Source organism: Mangifera indica, chromosome 1, assembly GCF_011075055.1.
Source record: "Mangifera indica cultivar Alphonso chromosome 1, CATAS_Mindica_2.1, whole genome shotgun sequence".
Taxonomy (NCBI): Eukaryota; Viridiplantae; Streptophyta; class Magnoliopsida; order Sapindales; family Anacardiaceae; genus Mangifera; species Mangifera indica.
The window spans coordinates 7,945,467-7,966,021 of NC_058137.1; the positions used below are offsets into that span (position 1 = coordinate 7,945,467).

Sequence of the window (20,555 nt, forward strand, 5' to 3'; positions counted from 1 at the left end):
AATTATAGATAATTTAGAAAAAAACTTAATATTTTTTTATATATAACAATTATTTATTTTATAAAATATTAATTGATTTTTTAATTTATAAATTTTATTTATTATAGATAATTTAGAAAAAACCGTTATATTTTTTATATATAAGAATAAAATAATTTATAAATATTGTTCTCTTTTTTAATTTATAAATTTTTTTTATTTAAGGTAATTTAATATTAATGATTTTATTGAAAAGTAATGAATTAATCGGCGGAACGTAAGCGTTGCGTTTGAAAAATCAGAAGAAGGGTATTTTTGGAATGAAACAGTTGATTTGCTTAAAAAAGTAAAACGGAGTAATTGTTGCCGAAAAAGGTTTAGACGGGGATGCGAGTGCCTATTTTAATTAATATCCCTAAGTTTTGGTTTTAACTTAACGAGATATTTATTAGATTTAATTGAAATGAGTTTACCTTAATCACAAAATAGTGGTTTAGTTAAGATATAGATATATTATCGTATATTTCGTCTGTGTCAAAGCAAAAGATATGGAATGTATACTTTCCAAATAAAAAGTTTGTTAGACATGATGACTTGATTGGGATTTCTGAAGCACATGCAAGAGTCAATGAAAATAAGGATATGGTGAAACTAACGACCCTTTATTGTATTCTCATTTTATTGTTGGGTTTAGACAATAGTGAGATTATCAGAGTTTTATAAATTTAAAGTCAGAGATTCGGGCTATTAGATTAGAGTTTAAGTTTTACAGTTTACGATAGTAAAAATTGGGTATATGGTTAATGAATTACGGTTTATGGTTTGATGACATGGTTTAACATTTTCTTTTTATTATATTTATTTATTCCAAAATAAATATTCAAAACTTTGATAAAAAAACCAAAGGGACTTCAAATCTAATTTGCAAATTCATGTTAGAATTTCATAACAAATCAATTGTCATATATCCCTTTTAAATTCTTAAATTTACACACAAAATTCTCCAAATTCCTCTCTAACTTTAAAACATCACAATAAGCCCCCTAAATAGTCAGTTTTGATAAAATTAGATACCAAACTATAACTTAATAAGTTTAGCATTTTTAAAACGCCAAATTTATTAACTTTTCATTTACGCCCACTTATTTTGGAATCCCATAATTACACCTCTAACATGATACTGTGCAACTCTTTAGCTTTACATTCTTACTATTAGCCCCCAAATCTTTGCTTAGCATTTTTTTTGCATGTACACCTTTGAAAACATTTACAAAAAAATGTATTATACCTTATATTCTTAAATTTTGCTCTTATTCCCCAAATTAAAGTTTAGCGTTACCTCTAAAACGTTTAGTGGGAACACTAAACTTTATTTATCATGTAACTTTTAAATTTTGCTTTGCACCCATGACTAGGGCTGGATTCGAGCCGAGCCAAGCTCGGCTCGCAGCCAGCTCGGGCTAGGCTCGATTTATTTATGGCCGGCTCGAGCCGAACTAGGCTATGCCGAAGCTCGGCTCGAGTTCGGCTCGGCTCTTTTTTCATATCAAAACGATATCGTTTTGTATATATATATGGATCAAAACGACGTCGTTTTGTATAAAAAAATTAAAAAAAAAAAATCTACCGAGTCAACCTGAGCTAGCTCGAGCTGGCTCGGCTCGAGTCCAGCCCTACCCATGATATCCCTTTTGAAAATTTCTCAACCCCATACTTTTAAATCTTGCACTTACATCCTAGTAAATATTGATATTTTTACATCAATCTAATGGTCTTTCTTCCTTGAATTTTTGCTGTTGGCATGACATTTATTTATATGAGATTTTTTGTTTGATCAAAATTACCGCTAGGATAATGTTTTAGGTTTTAGGGTTTTGTTACTAAGGTTTGGGATCACGGTAAAATAATATTTAATTAAGTCTTATAGTCACAAATGTGTCGTTTGGAAAACCCTCTTAAAATCTAGTCATTTTAATTAATAACCCTAAAATTTATTCCAAATTTTATATCTCATGTTATTTGTTCGTAGTGTGGATATACTCTTTATAATATATGTACGAAAAAGTTATACGTATAAATAATATATATAATTTTATATATAAATAATAATATATTATTATGTGATTGAATTTAAATTTATTTAAATTTAAATTTATCTAATTATATATTAATATATTATTATCTATATATAAAATTATATATTTTATTTGTGTATATAACACTACTTATATAATTATCGTTATTAAAATTTTATCATTTATTAAATATATATTATAATATTATGATTAGGGAAAAAAATTTATGAAAATTATAAACTATATTAAATATTGTACTCTTTTTAATAACCAAAAAATTTTATTTGAACCATATTATTTTTTTTAAATTGAATCACTCATACTAATAACCGATAAAATCACAAGATTAGTGACCTACCCACCAGCAACATTGCATATATATATATATATATATATATGCGCATACCTGTTTTTCACTGGGTTAAAGGTTTCTAAGTAACCCGAACCGGTTCAACAGTATCTTTTTTCTCAGCCCTCTCGGAAATAACAAAATGGCAGGACCTGGAAAATGCTTCCTCGTGACCGGTCCTCCGGTGAGTAAATCTGTAAACCGAATCAATTTTTTTTTTTAAATTAAGATCTTAGTTTCAAGAAATTAAGTATCATCTTTCTTCCTTTCTATCTTTTTGTGTAGGGAGTAGGCAAAAGCACTCTGATAATGAGAGTTTTCGAAAGCCTCAAAGTCTCAAACCCCAGCTTAAAGGTTCAAGGTTTCTACACTCGTAAGTAATGCTTGCTGCTCATAGTTCCAACTTCTTTCAATTTCTCTGATAATGTGAAATTGGTAATTTATTATTAATAGGAGAAATTAGACAAGGAAGCGAAAGAGTTGGATTCGAAGTTGTTACATTAGATGGTCGTACAGGACCACTTGCCTCCACCATTGTTTCAAGGTTTTGTCCCTCTCTTTGATTCCTTGCTTCTAATGTTTGTTCGTTGGCACTTAGCTGAAAATTTTCAATTTCTATTTGCTATTTTATTGTTAATTTCTGAAGTCATGAAATCGTTTTGTTCATTTGTGGAATGTGCATAGAGATTGTATTAGCTGTGAAATCTAGTTTCGTTTTTTCATTCTCACGCCTTTTGAGTTTTTCTTCATGTCACATTTTTCATCTCCGGCTAAGGCGAGTTTTGCAATGGCAGCTCAGAATCACACAAATGGCCAACTGTCGGGAAATACATGGTTGATGTAGCATCATTTGAGTCACTGGCATTGCCAGAATTGCAGGTTGGTTTGTTTTGTTTTGTTAGAGACCAGTATATATTATTTGTGATTAACAAATTTTCTCTATTCGAGGTCTTTTTCGTGTTGATTTTGGTTCTAGAAGAGCAACAAATGGATTGAAATACTATATGTTTTCTCTATTAAATTTGTTACTTTCATACTGGGACTACAGTTGTTTTTTGAATGGCTATATTATCAATGGATATTTTGAAGCTGTTGTTTGAAGCTCTAAAGGCGTGGGTTTTGTTATCAGGTCAGGGGAGATACTGATCTCTTTGTCATCGATGAAGTTGGTAAAATGGAATTGTTTAGTTCATCATTCTTCCCTGCTGTTCTAAAGGTTTTGAAATCAAATATACCTCTTCTTGCTTCCATTCCAATTCCAAAATCTGGACGTGATATACCTGCAGGTACACTTGCTGAATGCAGTTATATTTCTCGGAAATTTGTAATTACTTGTAAATACACTTGTCTTGCACTGTTTCGGAGTTGTGTTTGTCAAAAATCGCACTTGTTTCCTATTTGTCGGTGTATTTTGTACACATCTGTTGGTTGTCTAACACCAAAGAGCTCTGCTGGATTGGGAGGCATAAAGTTAGGATGACTATAGAATCTGTTGTCAGATTCCTTGCTCCTATCCTTTTCACCCTGAGAATATATTTTCTTTGTTGTCTAACTTTTGCAGTTGCAAGGTTGAAGAATCATCCGGGGGCAACCATTTTTACACTCAGCCAAAGTAACAGGGATGCTATGAGAGAAAATGTATATTACCAGTTAGTAGATGTACTATCTAAGCATTAAAATACTTCAAAACGAGCCCTACTTTTTTCATGTTATAGTTAATGTGAGGTTTTAAATTTTTAGATGTAAATGCTCTTGTTCATTCAGAATTGATGACATTAAGATGCATTTTGTTCTCGAATGCCTCTCCTTTCTTGAATGTGTGTATCGTTTGTTTAAATGTAGCAAAATATTTTCTAAGTGCTTCTTAAATGGGTTAAGAGATGAAAGAAAATTCATGCTGCATAGCAGGAAGATGAAAGAATTCTTATAGTCTAGGAAAGATGAAAATACATGGAAAGAAAATATTTGCTTTATACCTGATGGTTTATAGTAATCGGAAGAGCCAAGTAACGAAACACACCTTAAATAATTGTTTAAACAAAATCCTGTACAGCACAGTACAACTCGACAGTAGACTTGTAACTCAAAATATGAGGAATGCGATATACAAACGATGGAGTTCAAGGAAAGGAAAAAAAGATAGTATTATTTACCAATCACAACAACAAAAAGAGAGCTTATGAGCTCTTTTTATTTTGTTCTGCAATTTTCAGCACCTCTTTTGCCATGGAGGAGAATGATCTAGCTGTGTCTTGCATTTCTGTGGTTCTCAAGTTGATTCCCTGCCAATAAAAGAAAGTAATTCTGTTAGTAATGAATTTTCTGTGCATCGCCGGATCTTCAATTATCTAGAAAATTTTCTTTATGCAAGAGAGTAGAGATGTCAATGGGCCGGGCCGGGTCGGGCTGGCTCCGGCTCGGCCCATCGGGCTAATGGGCCTGGCCGGGCCGGGCCAGCCCATTAAAATATAAAGGCCCAAGCCCCGGCCCATATAATAAACGGGCTTTAATCGGGCTGGGTTGGGTTTTAATCGGGCTGGCCCGACCCATTTAATCAATTTTTTTTTAAAAATTTTAATTAACATTTTTTAACATAAATTTTTTTCAATTATTAAAACCGATAACAGTATCCCGAATATTTTATTTATAACCTCTCACTTGTGATGGAAGAATATCGTAGTTATATGATAAAAAATATTATAAATTAATAACATAGTACAAATAAATTAATTTACATACGGTATAAATTATAAAACATAAATAAAATATATCTACTAGATAATATTTATCTACTCATTTTTTTATCGGGCCGGGCCGGGCCAACCCATGAGCCTAATATTAAAACCCTAAACCCAGCTCGGTAGGCTTGTGGGCCCGGCCCGACACTCTACAGTGCCGGGCCGGGCTTTATCGTGTCCGGACCTTTTTTCGTGCTTCGGGTCGGGCCTCCATTTAGCCCGGCCCAATTGACGTGTCTACAAGAGAGTCTTGCTTTACTATGCCCGGTAACCAAGAAATTGGAAATTACAGTGAGGGGTGTGGGAGAATGAACTGATAAAATGGACAATGGTTAAACATTACCTGCAACTTTTTCAAATTCTCATGCAGCTTGTTTTCAGCCATTTTAGCGACACTGGATTCCTGCATCCGCAGGCAGAAACAAGAAAAAAAATTACTTCATTCATCTTGCGTTACTGGAAGGTCTTAACAGATGTAATCTTGGGGATGTATTTGCAAAATCCTAAAACCTCATCCAATGGGAACCACAGAAAAATCAGATGCCTATTTATATAGTAGCAAGGAAGTTGAATATATCACAGGCTTTATGCAGAGAAGGTGCACTTACACCAGATAAAGAAAACCCGTATTTCTTCTTAATTTGATCAACTGCACTGGTCTTATCATCCTGTTGCTCTTCCTTGATGTTATTATTTTTCTCATTCTTAACCTTCTTCTGTTTCAATGATCCTGAAAACGAAAGAGTTCAACATGTCAGCAACTCGCTCAGCAAAATCTTCTTGATTAGTTGAAGCCATTTAGGCTGCACCAGGGCAAATCTTCCATGGCAAAAAGCTCAGATGGGGATCTATCATTTCTCACTGACCTTTAAGAGCCTGAAATGTGCTTGACAATTTTTGCTTATTCAAGTTTCCCAACATACCCCGTTCTTTGGGTTTTTCTACAGTACTATCATCCAGGTCAATATCATCTTCAAAATAAAGTAAAAAAATCAGTTAATTATCTTGATGAAGCATTTGATATAAAATCAATATGTTTTGAATGCCAGCCAAACAACTTTTAATGTAATATAGAGATGACTAGGAACAGAATTAGGAGGATTGTTGCAAAAATTTTTAGCAGCTATTACATTCTATTCTGCTGACAAGGACTGTTGAAAGATTTGCTGATGTGTGAAGCTGTCATGTTGTTGGGGTGCAAGCGAACATAGTTTTTAAAAGACTTTTTAATAGCAATTTATGGCTTGTATGTTGTTAAGAGAAGCTGTTAGTAATTCATGTGTCTTGTAATCAGTAGATTTTGTTAGCTTTTGTGTCTAACATTTGATATAATTCAGGATATGCATTGAATCAAGATAAAATCAATCACTTTATCCTATTTTTGGTGTTAAATCTGTGCAACACAGCAACAGGTATGATGTACGTACCTATGTTTAACTCATCCTCATCTTCTTTAAGCACCAGGTTATCTATATTCTCAGAATCACTTGGAAAATTAGCTGTAGAAAATATTGTTGAAAGTTCTTCAATGCTTTCTTTGGTATCTTCTGTTTCCACCTCAGGAGCTTGCTTGGTTTTGCTGCCCTTTATATCTTTAAGAACAGAGCCAAATATACCCTACCACGCCAAATACAACCATGGCAATCATGAGTTCCAAAACTACTTGATCTCATTACAAGTTTGTCCAAGCAGTTTTCATATCTTACTACATACCTTTTTCTTCTCCTTTTGGACTATAGATCCAGAGACCAGCCCTTCTTGTGAAAGTGTTGGATCGTTCCTGTAAACTTGGCTTACAGAGTCCAAAAGCCTAGAATGAAACGATAAAGCAAGACATTCAAGTATTTAACCAGTCAATCTACACTTAAAATCTTGAATTGAGCTGTAGATTACACAAAAACACTCTGATTTACTTGATATGAATCATTTGCAGGTGATTACATATTTACAAGATTTACTTTAAGACCTTGTAAGCAGAAGGATCACAAAAAGAACATTATCTAAATGTTGTGAAGTTATTGTAGTGTCATAGATATACCTCAGGAAATCCTTTTGGAGCAGTGCTGAGACAAAAAAGATTTCTTGATCTCCATTTACCTAAGAGAGAAAATAAGGCAGTCATGTAACTAAAAAACTGTTTCCTTAAACAATTCAATTGAGAAAGTAAATTTATGAGATTTTACCATGACAAGTTCTCCATCCAATGAACAGCATATTAAACTATCAGATAATGAATTCGGCTTTGGCACAGGACATGTAAAACCTCTAATTGAAGTTTCCTTCAATAGGATTAGCTCAGGCAAGGACCTTATTTCAATTTTTCCACTAGTAAACAGGAGTATTAGGCCAACATCAGAGCCACTGTAGAATGTTGATGCCCAGCAACAGCAAGAGGAATTGAACTTCTTCTTGTAGAGCACCTTCTTAACTCCCTGAAACACAAAGAAAAAGAAATTGAATTAAGGGTAAAAAGCTATTTTTTTTAAACATGTGTGTCTAGCTAAATAATCCATATTAATATTACCTGAACTGCATGAGTTAAGGAATATACGTATGCTGCTTTTTCTGAACATAACAATAGAAACAACTGTTTTGGTATTACATTTTCTGCAGGACTCCCCTTGCTGATATCTATACTATTTGATATATTTGCCCCTCTAGCTAATGAATCCTGGCCATCTGCACTCAATCAAAGACGATTCTTTTGGACTGATTCTTCATGATATTAAGGTCATGAAAGAGTATATAAGTTCAAAAAGCTGGTCATCCAGTAAAAGATGAAAATAGTAGTGCATTGCCTACCAAGAATTTGCATGAAATGAGCTCTCGAGGGTTTCTTGGGATGAACTGTGTTAGTGCTAAGCATGTTTCCGGAATCACTATCAAGAGCCAAAACTGATGAATCCTTAGTTCCAACCACCAAAACATTCTTGTCAAAACCATGCAAACTGCAAGTTTCAAACTGCATAGATATGATGCCAGTGCAAATTTCACTATCAAAGTGTTTTTGGTACAACACAGTGGGGCCTTCTATATCAACTAAGGCAACCTGCAAGGGGAAATGATGGAGATGTACTACTTATAAATTAGTTCTATCTAACATAATATTCCAACACATAAGAGAGGAAGGGATAGAAGGCAAACCAAGACTCACATATCCTTTATCAGATCCAATAGCAAGATGTCGTGAAGTTTGGCTTATGTTTAGAGAAAGTATAGAACCATTAACCTTTATAACTTTAACACTATGGAAGATGTGGCTATTTCCTTTTAACATAATACCTGGCAAAACAGAATGTAGATTGTTACAAAGATATCCTTTTTTAGAATCCGGTATTTCACTTTAATATGAAGCATATGACTTATTAGAGTTGCATGCTGATCATATGAACAACTAATAGTTAAAAGCTCATAAACCAAGGTTAATTCAGCATGCAATATTAAACATTAAGTTGATATATAGGCATTGAAACCTTCCCTAACTGATATGGGTGGCCAAATAAAAGAAATTGTATGGTTAAATTTATGAGCTAGAATTGGCTTAGACTAACAATTTCAATTTTTTTTTTAAGTGACAAAGTTGGTTAATATCCAGGCCATTTTCTTAAAAAATATTCCCATTAGTGGTCATAGATCTCTCTGAATCTAGTTCTCTCAAGAAAGTAGCGAGCAATTTTTCTACCTCTTGTTTTCTATAACATGAAACACAAGAATATACTTAAGGTTTCTGAAAAACTTCATATCAAAGGTTCCTGCAAATGGTTTAGGAAACATTTGACTGTAAATTTGAAAGTTGAATCATGTGCATACAGTCTTATACCTGTAAAAGGCATAAAACTGTTGTCCATGGCATGTAGCTCAGATTTGAATTTGTAAATTCGAACCTGTGGATCATGCACGAAGTACAAATATTAAAAAATTATCCAAACATGAAAATCTTTATCATATTTGATTAAAAACGTTAATTGTGTCACTTCACCATTCCGCTTTGATCTCCAGAAACAAGGACTCGAGAGCAGCCATCAAAATACAGTGCTGTCAGTGCTACACCACTCAATGAGAAATCATTTTCACTCTGCATTAGAAAAACCAATAGAATAAACAAAACCAAAAAAAATTATCCACTGTCTAATAAAAGATTATTAATTCCTTGACGGGAAACATGGAGACATACATCCTGTAGTTATGGAAGACATTGGCAGTACACAGTTGATACGATTATGAAAATAATAAAAAGAAACTCTGTCTTAACAAATTCAGGAATTAGCATGCAAAAATTTCTGCATTGCTATTTAACAATCATGCAGCTTCAAATGCCTTGCAAAGAGTTACCTGTTGCTTTACTGATAGAATGGGGATAAAAAATGGACATGATACATCCCAAAAGTTAATTGCTCCATCACTGTGTCCAGTTATGAACAAGTTTTTAACCTTTGCAAATCCATGGGACTGTGGTACATCTTTTTGCTTCGTCTCAAAAGGAAGAAAAGATGGAGTACTTTTCGCCAGAAGCATGTAATCCTACATCACCCAAGTGTTAAATAAGTTCATAGCATGCTGAAGATAGAATTAATTCCTGTACAATTAAGTTGTATATAATGTTACCTCATCGGTAGAACTTAACATATATGATGGGTTATCTGCAATGAATTTAACTACGGTGATACTTGAATCAAAAAATGGAATCTTCACCATGATCTCCTTTGGCAGTGAAGGTGGAGAACGGGATTGGTATTGTAAAAGATAACTTTCTATCTGACCATCATCGTAACCATAAACATGCCCAGACTTTCCAAGTAGAAGGAGAAAATCTTGTTTTTGCTTGCTTTGTTCACTTGAGCTTGAAATAATCTCCATGTCAATACATGGTTCCGAACAAGGTAGCACCAACTTAGATGTGCGGGATTCAGTTTGCTCATTCAGTAAGATTACCTGCCACACCACAATCTTCAATGACTTTATCTGCACTTGTAACAACGATAAGAAAAATACGTACTTTCAAAGGAATTAACGTCATATATGGAACTATTATATGCTGAATGATGTTTAGCATATTTAATGCATTGGCATGCATCACTATTGAGGACTTTTCGTTCAAGTACCTGCAACAAGTTTGCAGAAACCGAGTCAGAGTCGCCCATAATATACAGTCGACCAGCTTTTCCATCAGCATAAACCCATTTCAATGATGCGATAGGATTTTTTTCCAATTTATATCCAAGATTAAGTTTACAAATAGGAGTCGTCTGAGTGTTAAACTCCGATGACAGTTCAGCTTTGACGTTTGGGGTAGAGGGAACACCCCAGATGAAAATCTCCCCATTGTTGTATCCTACAGCAACTTTACTTCCAACTGGGCAAACCCAACAAGCGGATGTCACTTGTTTCTTTTCATGGTAGAGTGATTGCAACACATTTCCGCCAGCTGCACGGATGGATTTGCTTTCTCGAATATCCCACAATGTAATAAGGCCATCTCTGAAAATAATAAGAATCCTGCAAAGATACAAGGCAACTTGAGAGATTATTAGACCACAAAATATAAGATAAATGCACGGAAACTGTTGATTGTTCTTAGCCATGTTTTGGGAAAGGCAAGCAATGACATTTAACTCAAAGTCAAAATATTGTGTGCCTTTCTGCCCCGAGAGAAAATCTACTGTCACTGTCACTCATCTCCATTTGTAAACATTAAGAAAGTTACTTAAATGAAAAACATGGACTGAGACAACTACCTCTTACTTTCAGCTATGGGTGGAGGCAGTATAAATGACACGGCAGGATCATCAGAAACTTCATTCCCTAAACGAGATCATTGACCAGCTTGAGTGTAACATTAATTGAAAATGGTTATAGAATTTAAATGAAGGAAAGAAAAATATGCAAAGGATCAGCACAGGCATTCTAATTATGAAAAAGGTGTATAATCAGCAAGAACACAAAAGGTTTTGACTAATTATACTAATTTCTTATGTTTGGTTAACAGATGCAGCACCACCTACAGCCAGGCCTATATCTGAAAACTAGCAATAAACTCATGCTCGAGACAATCAAAAGATATAAAGAACTCAACAAAAAGTATTGGCCAGGAGATATGTATCTCACCATGAGAAGCTGAAAGAGGTATAGTATACTCCATTTGTACTACACGACATGATTGATAAAGCTTCAAAACGGTAATGTTACCACCAGAATCTCCGACAAAACTGCCAATATAAACATTCCACCGATAATGTTCACAAATTAAAACCAGTTCACGCGTATATTCAATCATCTCGTTCTATTCAAGACAAGCTACAACTTACATGAAGTGACTGCTTTGCATGATCGTAAAGGAGGTAATTTCTTTCTTACAAAGATGTACATCAGACAAAAGGTTCTTGTCTATGTCCCAAACCTAAGTGTATAATTCCCTTTGGAAAGTTAATAACCAGAATGATCCTTTCAAACATATAAAATAAATAACCGAGAAACTTAATTTGTATACAGAATCACTTGAATATTTAGTGTAGTACTTGCCTCGATGTGATTTGTGGACGTTACATTTAGAAGAATGCCCTCGTTGTGAAGGAACTGAGAGATAAAAATCATAACTGGAATTAGTACATTAGTAAAATCCAAACAACCATATCAAAAAATAAGCATGAAAATAAGACCTGAAGAAACTTGCTTGATACAGCTTCATTCGATTCAAGCATAGCTTGAGTATTATCTTTTCCATATAGCTTAATTCTGCCATACCTGAGTTAAAAAATGAAACAGTTCGAACAACTTATAGGATATGTCACTAAATAATAATTGAAAGTAGACAAGACATGGTACATGAAATGGCTAAAGAAGCTCACTTTGTGGCAACTGCAAGAATTTTCTGTATAGGATCATAAGCAAACATGTTAGATCCTGAAGGGATTCCATAATGGAAAACTACGCGTGGATCTAGATCATTGGACTTCAAACCATCTGAATTTCCTCCTGGCTGCGAAATATTCATGCATTGTGACAACCGCAAAAACTATGTCAAATAAATGTAGCATATTTTTGTACCAGGAAGAACCTAGTAATATTATATCCAATATCATAGTAAATGCAATATTAATTTCATTATAATCATATAAATTATTAAATGCATGGAAGGAAAATTTTATTCTATTTTATTTCTTTTCATGTAAAACTTTTCCCTTTCAGATTAAAAGTGTTTCCAAGCTATACTAATGAAATTGATCCGTGTATATAATGATTTTTAGTATTTGATTAAATTTACAATAAAACTATGTGTACCTACTTTGGGTACACAAATGTGTACACATTTATATGTGTCATCATGTGATTGAATGATTTTGAATTAAGAATAAAACAATAGTCAATCATATGATGACACATATAAGTGTGTATACATTTGTGTACCCAAAATGGGTACATATAGTATTGCTCTTAAATTTAATCGTTTTGTAACACGAATTCATTGGGCTTTTTAGTGGGCATGTATGAAAAACCCATATAGCTTGCGTGGATAGGTTTCACACCACATGGGTCCAGTAATCTTCTTACGTCTTACATTAAAAAACCACCGACCATCACATGGACAATCCGAATCTCTGACTGTTGGATCTAATATAATGTCTATTATTTTCACAAATTCAATGAGTCAAATCAAAGATGAGCATAATTTCCGATCCAAAACATGCGTAAAGGCAGATATATTCAGAAAGGTAATCTAAAGGGCGGTGGGGTAGTACCCAACCACCACCAATTGAACCAGTAATTAAAGAGTAAATCAAGACATCAAACGGATAAGGTTTTGTCTAAAACTGATTTGCGTACCATGGATCACTTTTGAAAATAATAAAAGCACTTACAAAAATCTTTTATTTTTTAAATACCCATCTCAAGATTACTCCTTAATGGAAGATTTTGTGACAGAATAAGACAGGCCTCTTCTCCTTTACTTGGATTCTTGTTAAAACTATTGAATTTGAATAGTGATCATTGTCATAATCATTTGTCTAAATAAAAACCTTTATTAAAGTTTAATAAAGAATCCAAGGTTTATTTTATCTAGGGGTAATTTATATACTTTACTTCGTAGGTTTTTAAGTAATTAAGTCTAACAGCAGAGATTATATCAAGAATTTAGCTTCAGTGAAAGATAGAGGACCATCCTACTTTCCAGATATAGAGAAAAAAACATGTATATTCACCCTTAATGTATACTCACAACATAATTAAAGATTTCAGGACCATCTGACTTTTGGTTTTAGACAATGGACGAAGTATGTTAAATTACATTTTATCATTTTTAGAAACATATTAATTGCTACATTATATTGTCCTCACGGTATATATCCGAAGCAGAAAATATCATTATATATAAATATAAAACCAAATTACTATTATTAAACAAGTACCTATTCAAGAATGAAAAAAACACACTTTCTAAATTCCTCCAGCGAAACCAAACAATTTATTTCTATTTCTCCGTTTATGTTTCCTAAATTCTCCGTTCAGTTGTCAAGCAACGACAGTAGCATTATCATATTCTAAAAACAAAAAGAAAAAGATTCAAAATAAAACCAAGTAATTAGCAGAAATTGATTACAGAAAAGATAAAAGATAGATCAAACAAAAAGCAGAAATGATAATAAAGATGAATCCGTTGGAGTTACCTTCTTCATAGAAGCCTTCTCCACCAGCTTCTTCAACATTTCTTTCGATCAGAGCTTCAAGATCAAGGAAACGATTCAAAATTTCAGTCAACACAAAAATCAAAACAAAAACTGAATCAGAAAGAGTCAGCAAGATCAAGTCTCTGCCAGCCGCTGTCTCGAGATAACCGACTAGAGAGAGAAAGAGAGAGATTTGTTCACTACCGAGTGAAAACAAGAATGGTTACAGTTTGAAAAACACCGGGTGACAAAAATGGACGGTTTTTTATAGTTTGTTTTGGAGATTCATGAACACAAAGGTGATGCGGACACGTGGAGGGGGATTAGGTGAGTCATGAGAAAGAAATTGTTTTGACGATTTGACTCCAATGATACACGACAATTAATTAGAAAGTGACCCTCCTAAGACAAGTTAAGCGGTAACACGTGGCAGATATGTATTCATTGTGGGGCTTTAAATGGGGCCAGAATTTGGTGGGATTACGTGGCAATATAGAAAGGTTACAACTTTGTTGCCTCAAAATTTGAGCAACGTGAATTAGTTTCCTTTTATTTATTTCTTTTGCTTCAAATTTTAATTATTTTTTTCCAATTTGGAGTGGATATGATGAATATAAATTATAGATACGTAACGTAATGTTTTCAGACCGTCAATATCAAACGGTCATATATTGAAGTGGCAAAGCACGAAAGAAAAAAGTCAAACGACTTATTCTCACTATAAGATTTAGTTTATTTTCAAAAAATATTTATAAGATTTTAAAAATTAAAATATTTATTTATAAATTATTAAATTTAATTAAAATTGTAAAATTATTATTTTATCATTAAATTTTAAAACCCTTAAAATTTATATCATTTTTCTTCTTAATTTAGAAAATTAACCATTTTCATTTAAGATTAAGTTTTAAAATTTTATTTTTTCCCCGATTCTAGGGTTTCATACTTTTTAAATTTTCCCCCAAACTTTTTTAACTCCCTATTTCTAAGGTTTCATCTCTGATGGCTCTAAAAAATTTGACTATCAACTAGTCTTTTTTGTCAAATCATCGGTGAAATAATAATGTCTAGACAATGAGACATCGTTTAGACGTTATCATTTTGCTAGATTTTCATACACACTCCTTTCGCTTTATCAAAAAACATCGTCCTTTCGTCTTTCAAATGTCATCTATTCATTGGATTAGTTCAACGGATTAGTTTTCCAAACCCCAAGGGAAAAATGATAACTTTTTAAAATTTAATTCTGAAAAAAAAAATTGTTAGTTTTTTAAACTAAAAGAAGAAAAAATGATATAAATTTTTAGAGTTTTAAAGTTTATAAATGAAATAATGATTTTATCCTTATATTTAACTAAAAATTTAACAAAAGTTTAAGAAAATGTGAATATTTAAGTTTTTGAAATCTCGTAGATAGAATTTTGAAAATCTTACAATATAGAAATTAAAATTAAAACTTAGAGAACACTCTTGGACCCTTCCCTCAACCTCTTTGATATGATGATAGTATGGCACCAATTGACTATTTTCCTCCCGAACTTAATGAGAAGTCAATGTATCTAACTATCCGTCAATTTCATTATTGCAAATTGGTACATAAAAAGACAAAATAGTTATTTTTTCACAAACCCGAAAAAAATAACAATCTCACATTTTGCCCAAAAAAAAAAAACATTTCTCCCAATTTTCTCACTAATACCACTTTTCTTCCATCCATCCCCACCCCTTTATTGCCTAAGAAACCCTTATTTCCCCTCATTTTCTATCAAAACAATCACTCCTCTCTCACTACACCTCCCAAAATTACACAAACCCAATGTATACTCCCTAACAACCCGTTTGTAGCATAAAGGGATCAAGATACCAAGTTGTCGTGTCCTAACTCATGCAGGAATTTTGCCTCAACCATTTCAAGACAGAAAAAACGATCCATTCAAATGGATTCTTCACCACGCAAAACGGGGGCTCATTTTTCAGTGCCCAAAGTAACTTAATACCATTTGGATTTATACAAAAAGGAGTTTCCAAACAAGACTAAAGCACAAGGTCTAGTTGTTCCATCAGGGCGCCACAAATTAAAGCCCTAAGCTATGGCTCAAATGTTGGTTTCTTATCTCATTGTGGCTGGAATTCGATACTTGAAAGTATGGTACATGAGGTGCCTTTCATTACTTGGCCTCTGTTTGCGAAACAAATGCTAAACGCTTTAACGTTGCGTGATGGCCTAAAAGTAGGACCAATACTCGAAGCCTATGAAAATTTGCCCGGTGGAAGATAAGAGGTTGCAAAGGTTGTGAAGAGTCTATCGCAGGGCAAAAAAAGGTTAAAAATAAGAGAAAGAAAAGAAAAATATAAAATTTTTAAAATAAAAATATAATTTTTTTACTATTAATATATATAAATGATATTAAATTTATTATATATTATATACAAAGTAATAAAAATTCTCTTTTTAACAGTAAAAATTAGCATCTAATTTTAATGAATAAATAAAAAAAATAGATATTTTAAACTAAAAATAGTGAAAATTTATTGTTTCATCAAAACTCGGGTAGAAAATAGTCCTTTGGTCATATTATAGTTATGTTAGAGAAGTCTAATAAAGATTTGAGTGATTTATAAAAAATAAATAAAAAATTAGTTATATATTTACTAAAATACCCTTATAAACTATGACATGACTATGGCTCTGTGTCAATCCAAATTTTGAGGAGTAGTTTTGGGCTGGAGTGTATGATCATGGGCTCATTTTAATTTTAAAAAAAACCCTCTTAAAGATAATAAACTCCCTTAGAAAAATATTTAATATCCCCGACATAAACAGGAAGCGGAGTGGATTCATAATACTTTCTCGTTGCGCTGGATTACTATACTCAAGTTTAGTTTGAATAATATTTTATTATCAAAATAGATAAATTATTTAAAAAATTATTAGGTATAAATAATTATTATATTTAGTTAAAGATTATAAAATAATATTAATAAATTATTTTATTTAAATATCATTGAATATAATTATTTTTAAATATTTTTAAATTATTTATTATATTAATTAAAAATAAATTTATTTTTCTTAACAAATTAATAAATAATAATATAATTATAATAAAATCAAAAGTACTTTAGTAATATTTTAATACCTAAGGTGAATGTGGTAATCAGATTATCACTTATATTACCTATCACATCGGTATTAGTAATAGAAGATCACTGTAATATTTTATTATTGACAAACCAAATAAGGTAATGTAAGTAATAAAAAATAAATTACCAAGATAATCTTTAAATCTCTAAAACTAAACGACCCCTTAGGGTTTGTGTTTGAGTTTAAGTGTAAAAATTAAATTTTGTCAAATTTAAGTTTAAAATGTATTTGACTTTCCAAGTTTGTAAGTATAAAAAAATTTAATTTGAATCGATTAAAATAATACCGTTTTAATTTATATATGTTAAATCAATACCATTACAGTTGTTTTTTTTTTTTGGTTCGATACTGTAATCAAATTTGAATTGAACTTAAATTCAACTCCTCTCAAATAAACCAAGTTCAAACTAGTTTGAAGGAAGCTCAACTCCTCTCAAACAAAATTGAATTCGAATTAACTCAAACTTATACTCAAATCAATTTGAATCCAACCATACTTTTCAATAACAACATATATTAACAATAAAAGAGTATTTATTATTTTAATACGCCCCATCTATTATAAACTCTCTTTTTTTTTTTTTAAACAAGTCTAAAGAATCTAAATGTATTTTATAAAGCATTTCGAATTTTTTTTTTAATATTTAAAAATTGATTTCATCAATGCAAATAATATAATTATGAAAAAGTAAGTTTTCATAATTTTTTTCATTAACTGATCAAGAAATTTCATACTTTGTTTCCGTATTTATTTATTTCTTTCTTTCTTTTCTCCAAAATTGAGCTTACCCATTTGGAGTTTGTATAATCCAGTTTAAATTGTAAAACTAGATCGAATCATTTAAAAATTATGGTTTGATTTGGTTTATAAAATAGTTTAGTTTAGATTGATAAATTTTTTGAAAACAATTTTCAATTTGAGTTACAGTTTAGACAATTTTTAAACTGAATCAAATCATTAACGGTGTATATATATATAAAATTAAGTATACAACTTGTTTTTTCATATTTATTTTTCATGTTTATATTATATTTTAGAAAATTATAATTAAATTAATTTTATTAAATAATATATATTTAGAAGTTGATAATTTTAATAGGTTCAAGTCGTAATCTAAATTGGAGTAAACCATATTTTTTTAGTTTGGTTTAATTTAAAAATTTTCTAAACTATTTATTTCAGTTTGATTTGAAAAAGTTTTCAAAATATATCAAATCGGATTGTACACACCGCTATTACACATTGTTACCCATCATTATGCAACTAGAACTTAGTCTTTCACACACGCTTATCTCATCATCAACATAATGTCTCAACATAGACGAGCATACAACTTTTGTTAGTAATGTATAGATAACTCACATTACCTAGACAAATGAATAATCTTAAGGTGGGTATATGCTCTCTGAGTAAGAAGATACTCGATTGAATCAAGTATGATCATGTGTCCACCCCAATCAAGCTATTCAAATTGTTGGAAGTATTGTTTCATGAACACATTAAATGTAAAGTGATTGAGTTAGTAAAATAAAATTGAATGGAAAACGATAATTTTATACTTAATCTCCTTTAACGTGAAATAATCTTAATAGTACATGTACTCTTTCAATCAAATAGACATACAAACCTAGTGAAATTTTCAAGCACCACTTGCCTCATAGAGTATAATTTCTAAGTTCTCTCCAAAAGACTTTCAATTATTTTTTCTAATTATTCTATGTAAACACATTATAAAAGTGTAAATAACACCATAATGTCAACGGAGGTGTTGCTTAGGCCAAACCACTTTAAAAACTCTATTTTTTACTTTCTTTTTTTATTGATTTTGCTATTTTTGTTATTTACAAGACACTTGTCGTAACACTCTGATAACTTCATTAATGTAATATCTTCAAATAGTTTCCTACTTGCATTGGTACAAAATTCTTGTATCAATACCCATATAATGAGTTCTCATCTTATCTTTTGTTTAAACAAGTTGGACACGATAAATTCTTATGAAAATAATATTGATTGGAGTTTGAGGGTATTAATAGGTGTTGAAGAGAAATAAGTACTATCAAGGAATGCTTCGAGACTTTGCCAAGAGATGAAAAAGCTACAATAAATTTGATTTAAGAGAAACAAAAGATAGTGATTGTTCGGCACAACTTATGATTATTGGATTATAATTATGAATTATGAGTATTTAAATAAATGATTATATGATAATCAATTATAATAAAATTATGTATATATATATATTTTAATATATAATTGAGTACACATATAATATGTTGTCATGTGTTGAGTAATTTTGAATTAACGATAAAATAACACTCAATCATATGATAATATGTCAATTGTATATTTAACTGTGTAATAAAAAATATATACATATAGCGTGGCTCAATCAATTATTGTATATTTGGGGCAACTTATGAATGTGTCCATTTGGCAAGTAGTTTAAAAAATTGATTATTTTATTAAAATATTTAATATGTTTAATACTTGGATTAGAAAAGTAAAGAATTCGTTAAATTTAATAATCCAATGATTATTTAATCAAATAATCTAAAAATCAAAATTAAATAAGCTATGCTAAACAAAAATTGACCATGAAACTATCAGAAAGGGTTGATTTGAAACAAAAAGATAATGTATATTTGTTCATTAAATTTTCAAAATAATTTTGATATTATTGGGACTGAAATATAACACTAACTAAGCGATGAATAAACCCATTTAAAAGTTGATTTGGGGTGGTGTGTGTGTGATTAAGAAAGAAGACCCAATTCTGATTGTCAGCCCAAAACCAAATTGAAAGCACTGGGGAGTAAACATTGTACAAACGAAAGCAAAAACCCCACCCCACACACAGCAAAGACAGTAGACAGGGGGTCCATTGCATTAGTAAGGAAGCTCCCTAACAAACAGCCTTAAAAATAATGGAAGAATGCAACTTTACAATCAATAGTCTTGTCGTTCCACGTTGTTCTCAATTAAAGCTTAGCCTAACTCTTCAAATCCAAAGGCCCCAGCCCAATAATGCTATTATATTTCATTCACACTTTACCCTAAACTCACCCACACCACGAATGCTCTTTTCCATTATGACACAATGAGGCTCCCCTTTACAACTAAACCACCCATCACCTCCATCACTTGTTTTTCTTTTGCCTTTTTCTTGGGAATCCCCCACAACCCACCCCACTCTCCCCTTCTCTGTTTTAGAATTCCCATAAATACTATTTTAAATTTAGGTTCAACCTTATTAAAAGAAAAAAGAGTTCAACTAACAAAAAATATATTCATATTATAAAAATAAAAGTTTAATTCAATTAATAATATTTTAAGATCAAATTTTTAACTTATTTAATATAATAATTATATAGTAAATTATTAAATTTAAAATTTTATTTATTTAATATAATTGATTTCACTCAAATAATAATTTCTCATATATATATATATGATAAAAGGCCAAAGGACTTATTTCCACCCAAAGTATCTTTTAATCTTAAGTTTCTATCTCTTAACTATGAAAATCTCAAATACTCACTTATAGAGGGTTAAGTCTGTTAGTTTCAAGGATGAAATCGTTATTTTATTTGTAATATTAAAAA

At 31.3% G+C, this 20,555-nt stretch overlaps 2 protein-coding genes across 5 annotated transcripts; one reads left to right on the top strand and one right to left on the bottom strand.

Annotated features, from left to right (window-relative positions):
* The first annotated feature begins 2,459 nt into the window (after positions 1–2,459).
* LOC123193189 (cancer-related nucleoside-triphosphatase homolog) lies at positions 2,460–4,201 on the top strand. Its single transcript, XM_044605997.1, has 6 exons — positions 2,460–2,587; positions 2,689–2,776; positions 2,857–2,947; positions 3,198–3,282; positions 3,533–3,689; positions 3,965–4,201. The coding sequence occupies exons 1-6, from the start codon at positions 2,546–2,548 to the stop codon at positions 4,078–4,080; spliced, it is 579 nt and encodes a 192-aa protein (XP_044461932.1). The 5' UTR covers positions 2,460–2,545; the 3' UTR covers positions 4,081–4,201.
* A 209-nt stretch (positions 4,202–4,410) lies between these two features.
* LOC123193167 lies at positions 4,411–14,083 on the bottom strand. Of its 4 annotated transcripts, XM_044605967.1 has the most exons (24): positions 14,009–14,083; positions 13,805–13,858; positions 11,987–12,117; positions 11,798–11,882; positions 11,661–11,714; positions 11,447–11,538; positions 11,247–11,347; positions 10,877–10,943; positions 10,244–10,637; positions 9,747–10,103; positions 9,474–9,662; positions 9,121–9,216; positions 8,962–9,025; positions 8,296–8,423; positions 7,944–8,190; positions 7,666–7,820; positions 7,325–7,573; positions 7,180–7,238; positions 6,855–6,951; positions 6,569–6,758; positions 6,008–6,112; positions 5,750–5,871; positions 5,485–5,544; positions 4,411–4,685 (listed from the first exon to the last, which is right to left on the bottom strand). In XM_044605967.1, exons 2-24 carry the CDS (start codon positions 13,841–13,843, stop codon positions 4,581–4,583), a joined length of 3,186 nt encoding a protein of 1,061 aa, XP_044461902.1. In that variant the 5' UTR covers positions 13,844–13,858; positions 14,009–14,083; the 3' UTR covers positions 4,411–4,580. The 4 variants fall into 4 exon arrangements, with proteins under 4 accessions (XP_044461902.1, XP_044461911.1, XP_044461899.1 ...); XM_044605976.1 differs by having other exon boundaries at positions 9,747–10,073; positions 13,805–14,040; XM_044605964.1 differs by having other exon boundaries at positions 13,805–14,040.
* Positions 14,084–20,555: the final 6,472 nt, after the last annotated feature.